This window comes from Aphelocoma coerulescens, chromosome 4, assembly GCF_041296385.1.
Source record: "Aphelocoma coerulescens isolate FSJ_1873_10779 chromosome 4, UR_Acoe_1.0, whole genome shotgun sequence".
NCBI classification, from domain to species: domain Eukaryota; kingdom Metazoa; phylum Chordata; class Aves; order Passeriformes; family Corvidae; genus Aphelocoma; species Aphelocoma coerulescens.
Genome location: NC_091017.1, coordinates 22,148,840 through 22,171,489, shown reverse-complemented (window position 1 = coordinate 22,171,489; position 22,650 = coordinate 22,148,840). Strand labels below are relative to the sequence as shown.

General features: G+C 36.9%; 1 protein-coding gene across 19 annotated transcripts in view; it reads right to left on the bottom strand.

The window, feature by feature from the left end:
• Nucleotides 1-22,650, bottom strand: part of CCSER1 (coiled-coil serine rich protein 1) — a 666,540-nt gene that overhangs the window by 359,406 nt on the left and 284,484 nt on the right. For 18 of the 19 annotated variants that reach the window (XM_069013059.1, XM_069013052.1, XM_069013053.1 and 15 more), the window contains one exon: nucleotides 13,227-13,437. In XM_069013059.1, coding sequence (XP_068869160.1) covers nucleotides 13,227-13,437 — 211 coding nt within the window. The remainder of the gene's footprint in view (nucleotides 1-13,226; nucleotides 13,438-22,650) is intronic. The other variant, XM_069013062.1, reaches the window with a different exon arrangement.

Genomic DNA, 22,650 nt, shown 5'->3' with positions numbered 1-22,650 from the left:
TACTGTCACAATTTTCTTTATTCTAAGGCAACAAAAGTTGAAGTACCACAATCACTAGTGTAAGTCCACTATTCAATGTTACTGAAATCTAAGGATGTGCTTAAAAAAATTAGTTTCTAGATAGATAAGAGTCTGTGTAGGTCACTGTTTCTAGAAGTTAACTTTAGTGTCTGTGTTTGGTTTTACATACAAGAACAGAAGTGGGAGGTTTTGTCCCTAGAAGTACCCATTGTGCAACATCCCAATTATTTCATGTCAACTTGGATGTCTGATCCAGGCTGGGCCTTTCTAGATGGTCAGTGCATGAGGAGTGCCTGTGTAGTGGTTATCTTAAGTTCAACCTGCCAGACTGACTTCCTGTGTTTCATGAAGGTCTGTGCATCATGCTGCAACTGAGCTGCTGAGCATGGAGTCAAGAAGAAAACTGGAATTCAGGCACCCATGGCAAAAACTGTGCTAGTGATTATCTGCTTACTTAGGCTGCAAGACCATGACATGAAGTAGTATCACCACTTGAAACTGAAAAGAACAGCAGATTTCAAATTTGTTGTGCTCAGTAAAAATAAGAATTGTTGAAATGAGTCCACATAAAAAACAGAAAAATACACAAACTACACTTTGTGCTGAGTTTACTTTAAAAATTAGCCCTGTTTTCATTAATGTCATTATTATAATTTCAGCTGTATTTTGCCAATCATGGTATGAAACTAGAGTGCTTTGGTATAAGCCCCCTCTTTCCTGGTATCCAGGGTACAATATATCTTCTCTAACTGCCAGTATTACAAGCTATCAATACTTTTTGCTGGGCAGAAACCTCTCTAAATAAAGCTTTGCCTTAAACCCTACTATAGGAATAAAAAACTTGTTTTAAGTTAAGTCTCACAATCTCACTACCAGCACCTTCTAAGTCAGAATAAATGCTGTACATGATACAATTATAAACACATCATTTGTTTTCCCTTATTCACTCCTTCAGTTTTTTTTTTTTCCTTCAAAAGCAGGTGAGTGAACTTGTTACCATAGCAGTGATAAGTAAGAAGGCCCTGAATAATGTCATGGGGCAAAGCCACGAAAATTTCATCAGACAGTACATGAATATTTTATGTTACTGCTCCAAAAGCCGTCTAGAATAATGGTTACCCCAAACCTTAGTCCTCTTGCTTTCCCTTGTGGCTGGAGCTCATAATCTTGCAACAGCAAACTGTATTAAAAAAGCCAAAAAACAAAACAAAACAAACAAAAAACAACAAGCAAACCAAACCAAAAAATCCACCACTAAGAAAGCTAAAGAGCTCAGCTGCTCAATCTTACTACTACAGCTCATGTTTAACACTTGCTACAGCGTATGCACACAAACCACAGAAGAGACAGATGACAAGAAGATCTAGAAACAAGAAATTAAGCATATTTGTCCTTAGAAACAAGGGAGAAAGTGTTAATCTTAGTGAAATAGGATTCTTGCAGTACTGGCAAAGTTACTGTCAGGATAAATTACTTGCTTCAGCAAATACCAAATACAGAAGCAGGCCTGCCAGGGTGCCAGACTAGCTCAAACAACCCCCCTTCCAGCAAAGCATTTCTACATTTAGTTCACATTTTGCCACTTTTCTCCTGTTCCTATTTTTGTATCTGTGCTTCATTCCCTCTCCCTTTTGCAGCTAGATTCCAGATAATGGCAGGAATTTGCAATTTAACATCAAAACCAAGATGGAATAAATGAAGGGGGGTTTTTTGGGTGTAACTTGCACAGAAAATCTTTTCCAAATAGCACACAGGAGTAAAGCTATCACTGCTGGTATTGCATTTCCCCAAAAGGAGATCTGAATGAAGAAGTAGTTTATAATTACGTACATTTTTATTATTCTGACACATTGAAACTGTTTCATAAGAACAAGTATTTTCAGTTCCCAACGTGTCCAGAAAGGTTCATTCCTATCTGTATTCCATAAAAAAATGGAATAAAGTTCATCATTGTAACCATGGCACAGACAAAACTAATGAAATCTTAAACCAAAAAACTCAGTACAAGAATAATGTGTCTTGAAGACTCACCATATATCTATTTATACACTGATTATACTACATGAATAAAAGTAAACACTGGCTTTGAAATTATCCCCCTACTACATGCTCTTCCAACTCTGATGGAAACATATTCCATAAGACACTGTATCAAACTACTAAAATCTCAATTTTTTCCAGTAGGCTCTGCAAGACCACACTGCATTTCATTTATCTGTCCGCAGTTCTGAAAATCACTTATAAATAGTACCCATCTAAACACGATGGAGAACACAGCATTATGTAATGACAATATTATAGGACCAAAGTTCATACAAAACTGTTTTTTTTCTATTATTTAAATACTGTCAAGATATTCAGAAATGCTTCTCTAAGATCCTCTGCAGCATTCAGATACAAATATACAGGGGAAGGAAACTGAATAATACCAAAAAAATGAGAAGAATACTCTGTACTAATTCTAATACTAGTACAGTATTTTATACTAATTCTTAATAATCCTAGCCAATTAAGCTGCACATAATGCAAGTCCCAAAGTGACTAGAATGTGAGAAAACAATTTATCCAAATTATACTACAAAATTATATTTTTGTAAAAGCTGGTATATAAATAGTAAGGAATTCTATTTTGAGCCAGTAAACTGCCCTAATAAATTGTTCAAGAAGCTGGAAAAAGATGCCATAAACACAAGATAATCAGAAAGATGCTTAAGTTGAGGAAAAAAGAAATCAGTTATATGAATAAACCAACCAACAGTCAAATACTGTATTGTATCAGTAAATGACATCATATGGTAAAATATGGCCTACAAAATATACTGATGAAGCTTGCATTGTGAAAACATAATGGCATCTTAATAAAGACAACTTAGAAGGAGCTTAATCACAAAAGTCAAAAGAAATACATTAAAAGTTCATATTCATTAGAAAAATCAGTGGTGAAAGAACAATGCAATGACAGAATGACATAGGCTAGGAAAGCTCGGTATCTAAACAATAATCTTAAACATATCTTTAAAGTATTTTCTATTTGAAATTATAAAACATATTTTTGGTATAGGTTCACCTTTTAGCAGCAAATTCAACGCAACCATCACTGTAACTAGCAAGAGACAGTGGCATATTTTAGGTACACCTGTGAGAACTGCATGGTTATGTGCATATTACAAAAGCACATGTGTCTTACTAAGTAATTTATTGTAAAAATATATAAATGATATACAGCTAAATACTCTCATTTCAGCCACAGACATGCACACACCAGCACAATGAAAAAAGGCAGCCAGGCCCACCAGAATGTGAATTATAATGACAACCACATACAAACAGAACCTGTGAGTATGAATCCATTTTGATGTCACTGTCTTACTCATTCAGGGAGCCCAAAGCTCACTAACATCAAGGCAGAGCTCTCCACTGCCTCAACAAACTTTAAAAGAGAGCTTTGATGAAATAAAAAACTAGAAAACATAACTTATGATAGTTGGCTGGTTTTATAAAAGTCTGTAAAATCAGCAATATTTTTATCATGGTTTATCTTAAACTACCTTGAATGTTCAGTTTCAGTACTCTAAAAAGGCTAATCTCTGTTTCAATATAAAAGCAATCTACACAAAAGGAATAAAAAGTTCTTTCTGACAGGGCAAATCAGGAAAGGTCCTGCTCACATGGGAGATTTGCTCACTTACTAAGATTTTGGTTACATCTTTTAGCTATAAAACATCCAGACATGCTGAACTGTTTCTCTCTACATGCACCCTGACAGTCTTAACTTTAAAAGCAATTGTTGCTCCATAGCACCATGCATGAGGGTAGGAGTACAAGTTTAAGACATCAACCAATCCAAAGCTGCATCACATAGTGTAGAGGGGGAAACCAAAAAGGCGTTGGGGACTGGTGAGAAAAATGCTCATTTTCATAGCAAAAGGACTGACTCAAACACCAGAAGTTTATCAGCAGCAGGGGACTTACACAGATGAGCAAGGCTGGCATGGCTATACACTGGAGATTTAAGGACTTTTAATTTAATCTGATACCATAGTTTAAATGAAATGCAAAGAAAAATCTTTAGAAGAGATTTTTGCATGGGATGGCAAGTAATAAAAATTGCCCCTCTTTTTCCACTGTGGCGGTTTGTAACTGTGACCAGAGATTTGTTTTCCTCATATTACACCAAAATAAAATTTTTAAAAACAAAACCAAACCCCCAAAAACACCACCACAATGATTTGCCCAGGAGGGGCAGGAAAAGTAGTGCCACATAAGAGAAATAGAAATCCTAGGATAGAAATGATCCTTGACTAGTCGTTCATCTATCTCTATCCTGCTTCAAAGAGATGTAAGTAATCAAACTGTATCCTTTCTTAGCTGCTTTATGACATGCACAGTTTCTACTGAGGCAACATCAGTTATCTCTGAACATATATTTGTTCCTATTTAGATTATCTTCACAGAGATTTGACACAAGAGCTGTTGATAAAAAGAAGAATCTTCTTCTTAAGCTTGCAAATGAGGCTATTGCTTTTACCTGACAACTTTTCAATACCTTTTGTTGAGTCCCGGAGGGAAAACAGAGGAGAGTATTCAATTTAAATTTAAAAAAAATTTCTAGGCATGAGCTAAGTTTGCATGTTACATCCATGAGCTCTTCATTACATGGATGCATATTGTCTCTGTAAAGGGAACTCACCATGAACACAAAAATGTAAGGAGAAAGAAAGATGAAGAGAGCAGCAGTCTGACAAGGCACCAAATACCAGCTGGATTAAATGCACCTGTGCTATTTCACACCCAGCTGAGGCTCTGACCAGAGGCAGAGAACTGCTGTATTTATAATATTAAGGTACATAAACGAGGAAAATACAGACTATCAGACATATGCAATATTTCTTTCAATACATCACATGCTCATGAAAGATACATGTGCCTACCAATTGGCTCTGGACAATTACAAAACCAGGTGTAGGATATGTCCCCAGTGAGCAATTTCTAAATCCTTTTCCAAAAATATGTTTGTTTCTTTGTCACTGGGATTCATCATGTAAGCCTTCAAACAAACCCCTTAATCTTCATGAACTCAAGTGGAGCCAGACAGCACAAAATCAGTACTATTATTTCCTGTCAAAATCATAAAATCATCAAGCACTCCAACTCCCCTGCAGAGAGCAGAGACGACATCTACTAGATCAGGGTGCTCAGTTGTAAGCATGCTGTATCAGCATTTCTCATATATTTTCTTTCTTCCACTAGAAAAATGATCAGCACTGTTCTGATAACCTGGGCTGCAAAGTAAAGGAATGCACTGTGCAGAGAAGGCATCAAACAAATCTGCAGCGCGGAGCTATGCCAGGATCCAGCTATGCTACGAACAGTGAGAATTTCTCTTGTGACTACACTAGCACTTGTTTCAGAAATTCTGGATGATCAAGGCATTAGGGATAATTAAGACATCAAATTTAAATGCTGCAGAAACATCTGTATGGTCATACATGAACACAAATAGTTAAATGGGCAACTACAGGTACAGCTGGCACTCTACTACCTGAGTATAAGACCTACATTTTTATGTTACATTTTATTCTCCTTGAACATCCATTTACAGCAACAGTTGCATATTACCAGTTTTACTGCTTTATCTATAGAACCAGACATTTTTCAGTGTCAGGAAAACTGCAACCTATCATGAGGAAGAAAAAAACCTTAATATAGGGGGCATACAGGACTGTCCAGCTTCAGAAGTTGACAGACTATTTAAATGAGGACAATTCTTTTTGGTTTTAACCTATTGAAGTTGAAGGTAATGGCACCAGCTATAAACCTCATATGAAATGCTCTTTGTAAATTACAAAACTGTTTGATGAGTTGGTATTTTCATAACTATAATAAATTTGCAGGAAAATCAATTATAATGAAGCTTAGGTGCAGTCCTATTTTCAATTACTTTTTTCCTTTAAAAAAACTGGGTAACTGGGTAACTTACTGCAAAATCTGTTAGATCTGGCAGTCTTAAATGTTTTTTTTTATCAGAAATTCTTCCATCTACCTTCTTTCATTTAAATCAAATTACTCATGAGCCCTAACAACTTAGTATAATCAATTCCTTCTATAGACTCTTGCAGACAGTCAGGATTTCTTCCACCGCTTGCTCATTATTTTGCAATGCACTTTTTGGTATTTGTAGTTTTACTACAAAATGTAATTGGTGTGATCAGCTCCACTGCCAAGGAGTGAGGGGTGGGATTTAGCTGACCCAGCTGCAGCAATGGATCAAAACCATGGAAGTACTAAACGAGACCATGGTTTCAGTTTTGCAACAGTTATAATTTTATGGTGTTCAGCCACAGGTTAATCACAGACAATTGCACAGAACTGCTGATGTAGGGACATTACCTATTAATAGGGTTACTATTTTTAATGCTTCCCTGCAAGGTGCTGCTCAGACACGGCTTGTTGAGGAGGCTGGGGCACATTCTATGCAAATCTGTGCTGACCTGGAGCACATTGCCCTGCCATACGAAAATGTTTCATTCAGGCAACCACAGGAGAAATAACTCATCACTTGCTTTCTGAATACATGGAGTAGACACTTCCATCACCACCCCCCCTACATGTGGAAGACAACATGTTTCATGGTCAATCCAGTTTCAGTGAGGCTGTAGCACACAGACACACGTAGTCTACAAAGATTAAGCCACAGCAGCAGAACAAACAGAACAGAAATAAAGAAATTTTCAATTTTCAGTATTAAATATTAAGGGTATTCATTTCAGACTGATAATGTCAAAGTGTGGCTCAAAAACATTATCAATGTAGCTTTCAAAACAACTTCAGCGTGAGCATGGGCAATGATGAACTGATAACAGAGCTGAACCAATTCAGAAGATCTTTTTATTGAGCCAGGATTAGTGTGGCTTCACAGGGGCCCAGAGCTGTGTGCCCATCTCCAACCTGTAACCTCACACTCTAAAGTACTCAAGAGAGTGCCAGTAAATGAACACACTGTCCAGGAGCATCTGTTGTAAAGTACAAAGATCCTTAAGAGAAAAGGAATCCAGGAAGGCTGGACATTCTTCAAGAAAGAAATCTTAATGGCACAGGAACAGCCCATCCCCATGTGCCAAAAGACAGAAAAAAAAAAAAAAAAGTTTGAGATCTTTGCAAGAAGAAGCAGGAAACTCAGGAGGACTACAAAGACTTCATGAGGTTATGCTGGAAGAAAATTAGAAGGGCCAAAGCCCAACTAGAACTTAGTCTGGCTACTATCATATAAAACAACAACAAAAAAAGTTTTTATAAATACATTAACAACAAAAGGAGGGCTAAGGAAACTCTCTATCCTTTACTGGATGTGGGGGCAAACAAAGTGACAAAGGATGAGGAACTTTATGCCATTTTGCATCTGTCATTAGTAGTAAGATAGTTGTCCTCAGGGACAGCCCAGACCCCAGAGCTGGAAGACGGAGCAGAATGAAACCACTATAATCCAAGGGGAAATGGCCAGCAACCTTCTACACCACTTAGACATGCACATGTCTATGGGGCCAGATAGGATCCACCCAGGGGTACTGAGGGAGTTGGTGCAAGCACTCACTGAGCCATTTTCAATCATTTAGCAGCTGTCCTGGCTCACCAGGGAGATCCCAGTTGACTGAAGGTTAACAAATGTGATGTCTTTCTACAAGAAGGGCTGTAAGGAGGCTCCCAGAAATTACAGGCCTGTCAGCTTGGTGCCAGGGAAAGTCATGGAGCAGATCCGCTTCAGTTCCATCGCATGGAATGTACAGAGGTGCTCTTGTACCTTGAGAATGTCTAATTAATAACTAACATTGGGTTTGTTCCTTGTTATTAAATTCCTTACAATGGATAATCTCAGAATAAAACATCTTCACTGCTGAAGAGAACACCTGACTCTATCCATTTGTCCCCTGTATTCTCCATCACCCTGAGATATGCTCCTAGGAAAAAAACACACAAAGTGCAACAATGGGGTGTTCTGCCTGTCTTTGCAACCAGCTGGACATGAGTATATACATGAGCCCATGTATATTTCCAAAAGAAAAAGCCAATTTAACATAATAGATTTAAATCCTATTACTAAACCTAGTACATTTTTATTAGTAGTTATTTAAATTTATGAGTATATGTAGTATCAACATACCATGAAATGAAGGAATTACCAATTTCCAGCATGGATTACTTGATAAAAGGGACTATGTTAAATGCAGAGCTGTTCAATAAATCAGCAGTGCTACAGTGGTTAATTACAAAGTTACTTAAAGGAAGAAAACCTGCAGTATTTTACAGTGTATTAAACGTGCAGTTGGTTCCTAGAGCGGCTAACACAGTATTAGCAAGTATAATACATTTTATAGCAGACTGAAGGAAATGCTTTAATGTCTTTAAAAAACATAGTTTAAGGGCAATTCCATACTGACCAGTGATCAGACTACAAAATATCCACACAGCAATTAGCCTTCTCTCAGTACTTTCCATCAGTGGATTGCAAGTGCAGCATAAAAGGGGGCTCTATAATTATGCTTATTTTACTGATGAGGTGAAAGATGCATGGGGAGAAGTAATGCAGCCAGTGATATCTGACAGACTAATTGCAGCCTGAGTGGTATCACTCTGCCCCACTAATCTCAGGCAACCCTTATGGCCAGTCTCACAGCAATTTTGACATAATTTTCCACATTTCTCTTTTTTTTTGGTCTTTTTTTTTCAAGTGCAATCTAAAGACACTGTATCGGACACATTAACTTTTAATGACAGCCACAGGCAGCAGCAATTTCCCTCAGTAAAATAAATGATTAATTAGTAAAACACAGTATGCAATCCATGTCCAAAGTAACTTAGTCCTATTGCTAATTGTAGCAATTAGCTAAAGCACCATAGCCTGCGTGGTGTTTTTCAGAGCTCCAAAAAAAGCATGAGCTGAATAATTTATATTCCAAATTACACAAACATATAGACAAAGTATCTTAATTTTTTAGATTAGCAACCAGTAAGGTCACTTCTGATATTGCCATAAAAATAACCAAAAGTAGAATTTTGCAGCTAATAAACTATATATTTCATAAAGAATACACAGAAAATATTACCTTGTTTCTACAGGCCCAAAGATTTTCTTTTAATTATGGCACTCAATGGAATTAATGAACAAGCTCAACATCTAAAGTTTGAACAAAACCCCATTATCACTGACTAAATGGATTCCTTCCCAATACAACTGTATTTTTCCATTATGTTTATTTCAGCATAAAGACCTTCTCTTGTTAGGCACGAAGCCAAAACTATACAAGTTCTGCTCAGTATGTCTCTGCCTGAAATGTTCAACCAATGATTTTAGAAAAGGCAAAGCCCTTAAATGTCCCCTCGATTAGCCAGACTTCAACACTGCCTAAGCCAGCTATAACTCAAGCCATAAAAAAGTTAACAGATGGAAATAATTTCATTCTCATCTGGAAGAGCACAGGAAAGCCAACATATTGCTTGGTTAAGAGGCATTATGTATTCATTATTGTTCATAGCAGTAAGTGAGAAAGAAGATACAGTCCAGCTTTCAGAAGCTCATTGGCTAAACACAATCAGTTGCCAGAAATGTTATGAACCATAGAAAGTATAAAACATCCATTGTTCTATACTTTCCCCCAAAAATGGGGGAGAACAAAAATGACAGAGATTAATTGAAGAACCGTTCAGAGCAGAGAGGCCTGCTCGAAGTCAGAAGGTAAAGAATCCACTTCTTAGGAGTGGAAAAAGCTCCCAATTTCATCTACTCAACTCCTATTTTCTTGTCTTCTCTCTTTCAAATGAGAGGAGTTACTACTGACAAAAAGGTTAGTACCATAAAGACTTTGAGGAAAAAAAAAAACAAAAACCAAACAGTCCAAATAAACATCCACGAGCTGGAGAGAAAAGGGAGACAAAGAAATCATGGACAGGCCGCAAAACAGCTTGTATTGTCTGCTAGGCTAAAGTCGCTTTTATCAAGCTGCCCATGTTGGGTAATACTCTGGTAATACTTCTTCATGAAACTATGCATCCCACAAGTCTTGGTTACACAATTTATTGCAGATTTGTCTTGTCAGAAATGGAACATCCATGAGAAAAAGCTGCAGAAGAGATTGAGAGAGATCTTCCAGAGCACTTGGAAAATCACCAAGTTTTCTCAACATGCCAGGACCCTCCAGACTATCCAGCTTTGTTCAATGAGGTTCCCCAAAATATTGGGGAACAATCTGCCTTATGAGCCTTGCATGGCCAAAACCATAAAGAATTATTAGTAGACATTTTCAAGGCTTTTTCACTGAAAGTGAAATGGTAATTAATTCTCTTAATTGAACGATCATTCATTAGCCTTTTACTAAATAACATTCTCAATCTTGAAAGTTACTGCCATGTCTTCAATTTCCCTTTTCAAGATAAGACTAATAACAAGCCTGTAAGTCTGCAGCACAGTACAGCATACATTGCATGCAGTTTTCCCATTTAGATTCTTCAATTACAAGCAACTGTAACAAAAAGAACCATATTTTACTAGCTAGTATTACATTTTGGCAGATCATAATTAAATTATTCCTTAGAAGCAGTGCTCAGTGCTTAAGAAGAAGGATTACACTGAATAACAGGGCTAATATTTTAACTCAATTAGCATGTTATTTTTCAATAAAGAGGTGTACACTACTGTAATTCTTTCTTCTATGGGTAACATCAGCCATAAAACAGAAACACCGCAACTTTTTTTTCTGGTAACCCATGTAATTTTCCCCATGAAGTTTGTATATTTTTAAAGTGGCTGAAAACATGTGACATATCATTAGTTTTATAAATATATAATCTTATTTTACAGTCTTGCAAGCATAAAATATTTCAATTCTATACAAGTCTGCCAAAGACTATGTTTGACTACATCTAAAAATGCCTGAGCATTCCATGTTAAGGAAAGAATTTTTCTTTAATGTCTTTTATTCTGGACTGCTCTGAGTTTGATTTACAATATTGGTTGGGGCAGAAGTGACTTTTGGATGAAAAAAATTACGTCTAGTTGCAATGGAAGTAGGGGATCTTCTCCATGGAAACTGTCTGCTAAATATACTCAGATGACTTATTTATCAGATTCTTCAATACAGTATTTCAATTTTATGGGATTATACGTTCCTGTAATCTTTCACTAATAATTTAAAAGTGACATAAACATATAAATGTCTGAATTTCTGAAGATAATCAAGTTGTGTCATTTCAATATAAATTTCTAATACATTTCAAGGTCATCTTCTCTTTGGTTGCTCAAAGTAACTACTCAGGTTCTTTTGAGGTAAATTACAGCACATATGGACATCCAAATGTAGAATTAGGAAAAGGCTATTTTGATTTCATAGGGCAAGACAAAAAGAAAACTACAGAGACACACTGTGTTACAGTCAGCTGGGGAAATGAAAATTATATAGTACAAAGGAACAAATAAGTAAAAGACTGAATGATTAAGATGAAAAAATAAAATCAATGAGTTATATAAGGAGGTATTAGTAACTGGACATGAAATTCTGGTGAGTCACATGAAATACCTTATGTTCCTTCTGTGGAGATCACCTGGTGAATGTTTCTAAAGATGAAGTACTGAAAGGTACAACATATTTCCAAAGAGAAAATAACAGTACATTCTTACACAAGTTTAATGGAACTGTGTAAGTTAAACTAAAATTCTTATGCTTACCATCACGGTAAGAAAGACCTTTTCTGATCATAATAGAATTATTCACATTAGAAGCAACAGAGAATGCTGCCTACATTACCACCTGAATGTTAGAACTTCTATGTCATATAATATAATAATTCTTATTTATTTCAAGATACAATGAGGTTACAAATCCTTTAAATTCACTCTACATTCTCACATTATATAAAAAGCAACTAATGGAGAATTAATGATTTCAATTCTTGATTCAGCAATCCAGAAGTGCATTAAGGACCCATATAGCACAAATCAAGCTTCTAGTGAACTGAAGGAAACACGAAAGTCTGAGGCTTGCCATCCAGCAAAAACAGGTGGTTTAGAAGGACTCATTTCAAACCATCGTGGCTAAACCTTTGACAATCCTTTTCAGATAGGACTATAGTTGGTTGAATTTAGATACAGATGACCAATAAGTGAGCAGTAAAAAACCCCCAACTTATTTTTGGTCTTTATTATATGATGAAGTTTCAACACAAGAAATTCTGTTTCCATCTTCAGAAAAAAAGTTACAATGAGGTAGTCAAATATTGGAATGGTTACCCAGGGATGCTGTGGAGACTCCATTAAGGTACCAAAAGTTTAAGTGGACAAGGACCTGAGCAACCTGTTCTGAGCTGGCTTTGCTTTGAGTAGAGAAGGCTGACCTCCAGAGAGCCCTCTGAACCTGAATTATTCTGTATTTCTATAAATGTATTACTATTCTGTATTTCTATATAGATAAAAAACAACAACAAAAAAATATTCTTCTTGTAGATCAAAAAGATAAAGCAAACTGCAATTCACTAACACGAAGATGAAAGTTAATGGTGTACACCTGAGTAAAGGCTCCACCAAAAAGCTGGAAAGTGTCCAAAAAAAAAATCCAAATAATTTGATTTCTCTAAAATTCTAAAGAGAAACAGACAAAACAAAATGTTCAAAGCAGCACCAGCAGTCCATAGGGGAAGCAGGAGAATATAGCAGGACAGGACAAGCCAGGACTCTTGAAATTGTTAGGAAATGGCCCAGTGAATGGCATAAAAAATTTGATTTCAGCCATAATTTACAAACTCAAGCTGGCAACCTTTTAGTACTGCTACTTAATAAAATTTTTTTCCTTTGCATCTCTCCTCTAAATAAATTGCATGCAACTTCATAATAGATAACAAATGCAGTAAGGAAACTGAAAAGCTCTAAAATACTGGAAGAAAACAATACACTGTATTTTGACCTCAAGCAGCTGGCCACCCCTGTCCCCTTTCTGGTAAAAGCTCAAAAGAAGCTTTACACTCTGGACATCAATTAAATTCTGCTAGTATAAACTGTCTGACCTTCACCATGTTGAGCCATGACTATTTATACTTCTGCATCAATTCCACATATTCAAGACATATTAGAAGACATCAAATCCATAAACTTTACTGATCTTTTTGCTGCTTAGCTCATTAATACTGAAAGATATTAATCTAACAAATAAGTGGGTGATTACCTCTTGAAGAACCCTCTTCATTTTCAGAAGCAATGTCTTTACAGCTGTGCAGTCTTGGAGCATCAACCTGAAGGGCAGAGACTCAATGCCTCCACCTTCTTCCAGACCAGTGAGAGGCCACTCCACAGATGGGCTGCCAGCCAGCTGGCTAACACGAGGGTACCTGGCTTCTCCTTGCTCCACCTCCTTCGACAGCTTCAGGGATAGATTCCTTGTAAGAGAAAACAGAAAGATCAACACTAAAATATGAAAAAACTAACAGCTGGAGGGGTTAGTTCCTTTGAGCTTAAAGACATTTATACATTTGCTTTTTGAGCCAGCTAGCATGAACAGCCTTTATAACGTACATATAGCCATATGGTGTTAGCAATAAAATACACATTTATAAAAGCACCATACTCTACAGGAATTAAAACTATGCTCCAGCTCACACCCTTCAAAAGAAAGCCATTTTCTTAAAACAAAATATCCCATGGGCAAAACTTCTACAGGTCTACTTTATTTCAGTTCAGCTTTACAAAAAAATGAATCTGTCACACACTTTCAGAAGCTAAATCAAATCACAATCTCCCATGAGCTTTGACTTGAAACCCAGAAAGAAAAGAAAACTGCAAGAAAAAGTACTCTCTTCTGGGCTGGCCCAGTGACAGAAGATGAACCTGCTATTGGATAAAATGGAATATGGAATTTAATTAATCTGCACGCACTCTTAGGTTTAGTCACTACTACAGCTATATAAGCAGAACATGAAACAAAACAACACTAAGTTGTGGTTGAGAAACCATTAAAGACACAGAAAGATTCAGAAAGATTTTGATGGACTTGAAAAGTAATGAAAGACCACTATTTTGCTGCATTCACACTGCATTCAGAGCAAATTATCTAACAGAGTTTTTCCCATGATGAAGAAAGTCATACTAAATTAACTCAGTACAATTAAAGACGCTAGCAGAAGCAGTGAAGAAAATGACAATTATTATTCATTTAAAGTATTGTTCCAATTTTCTGTTCCATTTGAATTTTTACACAACACAAAACTGGTTCCACCATAGTTTGGAAGGACAAAGAATATTTTCACACATTAGATTTTCCTTAGCTTTGGTTTTATGGGATCCACAGACAAAACCAGATTAAGGTGATTTCTTAAGACAAGCAATTCCCACTGCCATACTAAAAAACTGGAAATTAAGACAGTATAACTATCTTTTATGGATGGTTCATTTTTATATTCAGCAAGTTATGTAATACACAGTAAAGATAACATGTTAGATCAAGCAGTATACCACAGAAATCACACATATGGACAGATCCTCATGACAGCCAAGGGAACTAAAATTTCAGGCTTTTCAAGACTCTCATAAAACAAAAAAACCAGTCTGTTTTTAAATGCTTTAAAAGCTCATTGAGTAGAATATTTTGCATCCTTTAAAATAAAAATCTGAGGTGGATGGTAAAGTTGCTTTTGATTGAAGGATATTAAACCACTGCTGTTTTATAGCCTTTAAACAAGACCCAGGTATAAATCATGCAAAGAAAAAACAACTTATGAAAATGAAGTATCCTAACATAGGCCACTTTTAAAGGTTTATAAAAGAAGCCATATTCAAACCATCAGAATCTACACTTGCATAAGATTTTTGTATCCAGAAAAGCACCAACTAAGATGAAGCAACAAGGTCCTGGTATTTTTCCACCCAGTGCCTGCAGACTAGAAGACAGATTATTCCTTAGAATATTCTGTACATGCACTTTGTAAGTCTCACTGAAGTTTAATCTTCCTCATACTGCTCTACAGGCATCCTCTGAGGGTCCCACCCCAGCCCTGAGAAATAACCAATTTAAGATATACTGTCTCCCAGAAGGAATCTTTTACTGCACATTATCAGGGAGAAGAAGCTGGTATCACCAGCCATGCCCTGCTCCCCCAGTGACAAGGAAATAAGCAGTATTCTTGGAAAACCACCCTCCTCTCTGGAAGAGATAAAGTGTTTATGTATAAGCTATAGATTTACTGGAAATATAGCAATTCTGAATTTCAAATAAAGAAAATATTTTCTGTTACTTCAGTGGGCTTTACGCTGATACCACACTGCTCAACACACAAAGTTACCATCTTTTCAAACACGGAATACTGTACTAAAGTATGAAAAGCACCATAATAACACATTACCACTCACAGTCTTAAGAGTTTAAAATCTGACTCAATTGCTACTCGAAAATGGTGACTCAGAGTTGGTATACAGTGACCATTCAGTCCTTTCTGATAGTTCAGAGGCACTTTAACTGATCTGTGACAGAAAAACTCTTCACTCTCTGACACAACTCATTCTACTTCCTGCAGAAAAAAAAAACCCTCATTTAAAATTCATTCCAGAAATGGTATTTCATCAAGTTCATTATTAACAGCATCCAGGTGGCCTGTTACAGTATTATTACAGTAATTCACTGCAATTCATCTCAAAGCAGCAATAGAGATTTAGAAAGGAAAAAAAAACAAACGTTCTTCCTAAATTAGAAGTTTCACTTTATCAGTAAAACATCTCAGCCTCTGAAGCTGGAGTAGGCACTGGTTCCTTGCCTGGTAATGCAGGAGCTCCTTACAGATGGCCAGAGCCCTCCACCTTCCTAAAATGCATTTATTGCAATAAAAACACTTCCAAGGCAAATGTTATCTGTGACAAACTTCTTAAACTGTTGGAAAAAAGCCTCGAAAGGTCTATTTTAATGACTAAATACAACATATTTCCTTCAAGTGACAACATTAACTATATAATATTATCAACATACAATATTTCAGAAATGTAATTTGGTCACTTTTAAATACATGGCTCCAGCCTGAGATCTAAATTTGCCTGCCATACGCTTAGGCTAAGCTCCTACTGTTATAAAACCACACCTGAAAACGTTCTGAGCACTGGAACTCAGTTTCAAAATGCTTCTGAAAGGGCGTAACCAACCCCGTTACCACTCCTTCAAATGATTTCCTGGCATGGTTTGGTTGTCACTACAGGCAAATTGGATGGGACCACTCCATTCTGGAGCATGTCCGTGGTGCAGATGTGCACTGAACTACAATCCCATAGAGATGTCACCCCAAATCCCTGAGCATGGATATGGAGCCATGAATGACAACAGAGAAAAGGACACAATGTTAGTAGAATTACTGCCACCATAAGGTCAGAAAATCCACAGAAACGTCGTTTCAAGTCTGTAAATGTTAAATAGGGTGAAAACCTGTGCAACTCGATGGTACTTTGGGCCTGCTGGCTTGTTTCCTTTGTATCTGGACATATTCACTGAGCACCACTAATCTATTCTCTCATTCCTAATTGATAAAAAAAATCAGAAGCTACAATATCCACAGTCAGTAAAATGGTAGTGCCATTAAGGCAGATTTCTATTTCAAAAGCAGTCTTTATTGAAACAGTACGCTAGCATTAAAATAATCAATCAGTGGCTCTTAGCATTTAATAGCCTCCATCAATTCAATACAACCACATGTTAACTGAGTAAGAGACACAGGTGTGTAGGTCCTTTGAAAGCTCCTTTTCCCTAGGAAGGTAGAAGAAAACCAATTTTCTTATGCTAAAGAATTCTTAAAGTAGTTTACTAAAAAATAGGAAAAAAGGGGAAAAAAGAGGAAAAAAAGGGGAAAAAAGGGGGAAAAAGGGGAAAAAAGGGGAAAAAAAGGGGAAAAAAAGGGAAAAAAGGGGGAAAAGGGGGAAAAGGGGGAAAAAGGGGGAAAAAGGGGGAAAAAGGGGGAAAAGGGGAAAAAGGGGGAAAAAGAGGGAAAAAGAGGGAAAAAGGGGGAAAAAGGGGGAAAAAAGGGGGGAAAAAAGGGGAAAAAAGGGGGGAAAAGGGGGGGAAAGGGGGGGGAAAGGGGAAAAAGGGGGAAAAGGGGAAAAAGGGGGAAAAAGGGGAAAAAGGGGAAAAAGGGGAAAAAGGGGAAAAAGGGGAAAAAGGGGGAAAAAGGGGGAAAAAGAGGGAAAAAGAGGGAAAAAGAGGGAAAAAGGGGGAAAAAAGGGGGGAAAAGGGGGAAAAAGGGGGAAAAAGGGGGAAAAAGGGGAAAAAGGGGAAAAAAGGGGAAAAAAGGGGGGAAAAGGGGGGAAAAAGGGGAAAAAAGGGAGAGAAAAAAGGGAAAAAAAAGAAAGAGGAGCCGAAGACATGGATTTGCAGCTTGAGCTTGTTGAAGTTATTCTTCCCTTCTTACTGATCCTCAGATCAATGATTTGAAGAGCTTATGGTAATTTGAACTTCACTTACATAAAGATCCCCAGATTATGTGGACTTTAATCTTCTTAGTTTTCATCAGCAGTGCTCAAGATGTTGTTACAGCAGAATTAGCCTAAACTAATACAATTGGTTCCCCTGAGTCTGCTTCTCTTGATACCAGCTTAACAGAGAAGAACCCATGCAACACTACTGGCACCAGGAAGGCTCTGAAAGCAGAGCAAAAGACCCCAGACTCTATGAGCAGAGCTGAACACACCTTCTTTCTTCCCTGAGGGCTTATCTTCTAAAGCAGGGTCTTAGAAAAAGCCTTAAACCACTAATTTCCAGCATTTAAGTGTGCAGCTGTGTGTGTATACATTCATAAATACAGATGCCATATATATACACACACGTATTTTTTATAGCTGTGTATATATATATATATATTTATATGTACAGTTGTAGAAGTCATACACATACTCATCTATAAACATATAAAAACTTGGTCTTTGTAAATTTTTCAGAAAAACAAGTAGTTAAGTAGTTCTTATTTGTCCAGAGCTTGGCCAATCAGAAACACATCCTTTTACATGAGAAGAAAAATGTTTTTAGTTTCATACAGAGGTTATGTCCTGAAATCCTGTTTCATACTAATCTAGAGAGCCTTCAATCCACATTTCTCTCTCCCATTCAGAATTTTCTTTTTCCTCACCAACAGTAAGGAGATCTTCTTCCTTTGGAAAAATAACTAGTTACTATTTTGATAAAGATCCCTCAGTTAGATCACATAACACATGTCAGAGCAATTGCTTCTGATTTTTAGAGGAAAATCTGCCTACCTCAAAAACTTCCAAAATTCAGCTCAAAGCACTCTGTGGCTCTCCTAAAATGAAGTAGATTACCTGTGAAACCCTACTATCATCCCAGACTGAATCTTAATTCCTGAGTGATCTCCTACTAATCTCATCTAGTGGAGACATGTTCTATCCCATTTCAGTTTACAACTGAAATACAGGGATATATTTTGGGAAAAAAGAAAAGGCCCCTCACCATATTTAGCAGAATTAAGGCACAGACTTTTAAAAGCACGTTCCTAAATATTACAATGATCATATAAAATAATGCCCTGCTGGGTGCCTAGATGTTCTCAAGATCTAGTCAAGGAGCATAAAAATTGGCAAACTCCTTACTCAGCTCTGAAAACACAGGCTTTGCAATACTAAGATAAAAAGGTAACCAGAACTTAAACACTTGGCTAATTACTCATACGACATTCTTTAGCATCAAAATGTCTACCTGTCCCTGTCTCACACCATTTCTCAATGCTGCTTCTGTTCTAACAGAGAATGCTTCAGCAGTTGTAGGGATAAGATCTCGGAATCTTGTACATCAGTGTGTCATAAGGTACATGCTGTTTGGCATTTTACAGCTTTTAGAACTGTGTATCCTTTATTGGTACTCTGATGCTATGATTTTTCAAGGTCAGCCATTTAGAGAAATGATGTCCAGTATCTGTTACTATCAAATTCTCCACCCACACAGAAGTGTGCACACAAACTCTAATGGCCAGTCAGTGCTGCTCTAAGTTAAGAGACTGTCAACCTCGTCCATTTAAACTGCTTTTCTTTCCAAGGTTTATATCACAGTCGTAAAGACATCCTTCTGGCTAGAACCCGGTGATCAAGAAATATGGAACCAATTAAAAAAAAAGGTTTAAAAAAAATTTACAAAAGCCCTCCATCTTTCAGCTGCTGGTAAAGTATAGCTGTTAAGGGCCTGTCAAGCATTTCTTTCCTTTCTCTAAACTCCACAGGAGTTAAGAGCTCTGTTTATATCCCCTGATTTAGCACACAACAACACTTCAAACTTCAGCCCTTTTTTTCCTCCTGGAATCTATTAGGAAAATTTAAATGTGACAAATTAAGATAATGAAACACCAAAGAATAACCAGACAGTGTTTAAAAAACGCTCCTTGGAAGAGACCAGTGGGGCTTCTTCACTTTCAAATAGTAACAGTGCAGTAGTAAGTAAAGCATTATAGACAAACCAGGAAAAGTAAATGAGGACAGTTAGGAATTGAGCCTTTGGTAAGCTTGAGTCTTTTTCCATTTTATTTTGACCCCACCCCCCAAAAAAACTCCAACATTTCTCTTTACCTTTTCTTTGCTCTAAATGTTTCATTCTTTCCCTTAGAAAATGTGCAGATGCAACATAAAGCTTTCAAGCTTTTACTAGGTTAAAAAAAACCCTGGAAACTCACAATGGATATTGGATATGATGACTGCCTTCCAAGAAGCACAAGTCGTGCACTCCTTTCGTTCAGTTACCAAACCAGGTTTCCTTACTTAAAAACAAATTGTCATATGCTTCCTACTACAGGTAGTATTTTTTTATTCAAAACTTTATGAAATCCTGATCAAAATTATGTGTATTTTAAATGTAAGAAGAAAAAAAAGGCAAGTAATTTTCTGTGCTCAATAAGAAGGTACTGAACTGTTAGTATAGGCTTTAGTGGGAAGATAGGTATGCTAACAGGAAAGGTTAAATCCACTAAAAGACAAAAGGACAGCAGGAGTATTTGCTTAGTGCCAAGCAGAATTCACAGACATGGGTAAGACAGCAAAGATGGACTTCCAGTGAGACCAGAGAATTAAGCGGAAAATTCATATACTTTATAAAGGAGACAAGCCACTCACTTCAAGACCTGTCTGAATTGGTTTTTAAACACTTGGGAAGCACCTAATCGTATTATTACTGCCTGACCCAAGATATTATCTCTTGATGAGCTATTAAGCACTAAGAACACTTCTGTGAAGCAAGCAAGCAATTCATTATACCTTGTGTTGGCCAAGAGGTTCATCTGAGATGCATAACAGATTTAAAACTGGTCCAATTAATATTTACTAAAATACCCCAAAATACCTTCAGCATTCTGCTTTCTTTCCCTACATCCCAAGCCCTGCTTGTCCTCCCCCTCATCAGGTGACTCAGGGAACTCTTCTTGCATTGGGTTCAATTATAAAAATGTCTAGCTTTCCGACCATGCCAGGGCCTCAAACCAAATACAGACATGTAAATAATCATCCTACAGGTTATTATGCTACAGCCACACACATTCCTCCATTAGCAAAAATGCACATGCCTACAGGATTAGATGCCAAATAAATGCCAGGCACTCAGAGAAAGAAAGAACAATAAAATGTCAGAGGAGCTGAGCAGTTAATGGATGCTCTGTACAACAATTAGGTAGTTAAAACTGTGTGGGTGTTCAGGAAATTCCAACTAGTAATCCTAAAATTTAACACTAACTCTACATTTTCCTATAGTGAAATATAAAGTCAGTAATAGAATATTATCTCCAAAATACTCACTAATTACAAACACAGCTTTCTGAGTTATGATACCTTGAAATACTCTTCAACAGAACCAACACAATGGATTTCTATTTTGGTAAAAACATATGATTAAACAAAGGTATACCCCTTCTCCCTGCCCTCTAATGGTTTTAGAGGAAGGAGTAGAAAACAGTTGCTTCTAAATTCAGGGGATACCATCCAACTATGTTATGCAGCAGACTTTATAAATATGCCAGGAGGAAACTGCAGCTTTAAAACCCGTCCTATTTCATTACCACATACAACAGTTGGAACCTAATGTTACCATTAAAAGAGCTTTTATGTTAAATCCTGTTTTATGACCAATAAATGAAAGCATGGGACATAATTTACGAAAAAATCCAGACCGTGTGTGTAACTACATATCCATTCTTGACGGTATCAACCTACTAGAAGCTTTTTTTAAGGTTTTATCACATCCTTCCTAAAAGTTTTTGTGAAACATTACAGAAGTATGATCCCTATAGAAGTAACAAAACAACACAAGAATTCCAGCACCAGGGCTAATTAATTGCTTCAGTGAAAACAGCTCACACCCCATCATCTTGAAATAAAAGAGTCTGAGAGCTTCACAAGCACTAAGATTTCTCAGGAACTGCTCACCTTCCAAACGTTCAAAACTTCTTCTCTTCTGAACACCTCACAGCTCAGACATCACCTTACAAAAACTGCCCCTGGTATAAACAGAGGCCAATAACTTTTTAAGAAAAATCCCCAGCTTTATACAGGGATGAAAGCCCATAAGTTGTGGGACCCTTCATATATTGTTTCCTTGGGAGCATCCTCTCAAACAACCAGAGGGCTTGAACTAACTCAGAATGGTTTCACTTACAAGGCAGGTGTTGCAATGTCTGCACTTGGAATCTAATTAGTGAAATTAAACCCCTGCAACAGCACATGCTCAATTTTTTACACAAAGGCATTAGAGACCAAACAAAAAGAAAGCAACAAACTAATTAATGTGTAAATTAACCTAATTGCTTTGTTCTCTCATGACACTATCAATCACTAAGTGCCACAGCAGAAACGTGTTATTTTATCATATGGTGAAATTAGCCCACCTACAGGAGATTTCTTTGACTTTGACGGTATGGTCTTCAGGGTTTTCATTTTTGACTGTAAATAACTCATTAAAAGTAATCAGAATATTTAGTCTTATTTTACTACAGCACTGCAGTAGTGCTTCCATACTGTTCTTTTTCAGAAGAAAACATTTCTTGTCCTTTCTTTCCCCCATAATGTGGCCTGCCGTGAAAAAGTAAATCTAATAAATTGTCAAAGTGAGGCCAGAGACAGATGAAAAAGACAATGCTTTTTGTTTTGGTTGACTACAAAGGACTAAAGCTCAGATCTCTGAATCATATTGAAATATCTCTAAATATTTATTTGTACACCAGCATAGAGGAGGAAATAAGCATGCTAAAATTTCAGTACTAGCTCAGCTCTTCATGCTTACAATATTTTTGTGCTGATGCAACACTGCTTGACAGGTAAGTGCCTACAAACTATGTCCCATCAGAAGCTTCATTCTCTCTGCAGTGCCTCCTGTCTCTCTCCACTTTGAGGACATAAGGTCCCCTGTCTTTTACATTGGGTTTTGAGACCGTCATATTAAAATTCAATGTTTATTTCAGCTGTTTACTCTCTCGTTGCTACATTCTCTGGTCTGGGGACTCTGCTTGAATTACCTGAATATTTGGTGATGCTGGAATGGCTTCCAGTTTGCAGTACCAATTTGCAGTTTAAGGATGAGAACGACATGAAGAGCAGTATTGTGCAAAGCTGTGCAAGTTTAGAAAAGATCTCACTGAATCTGC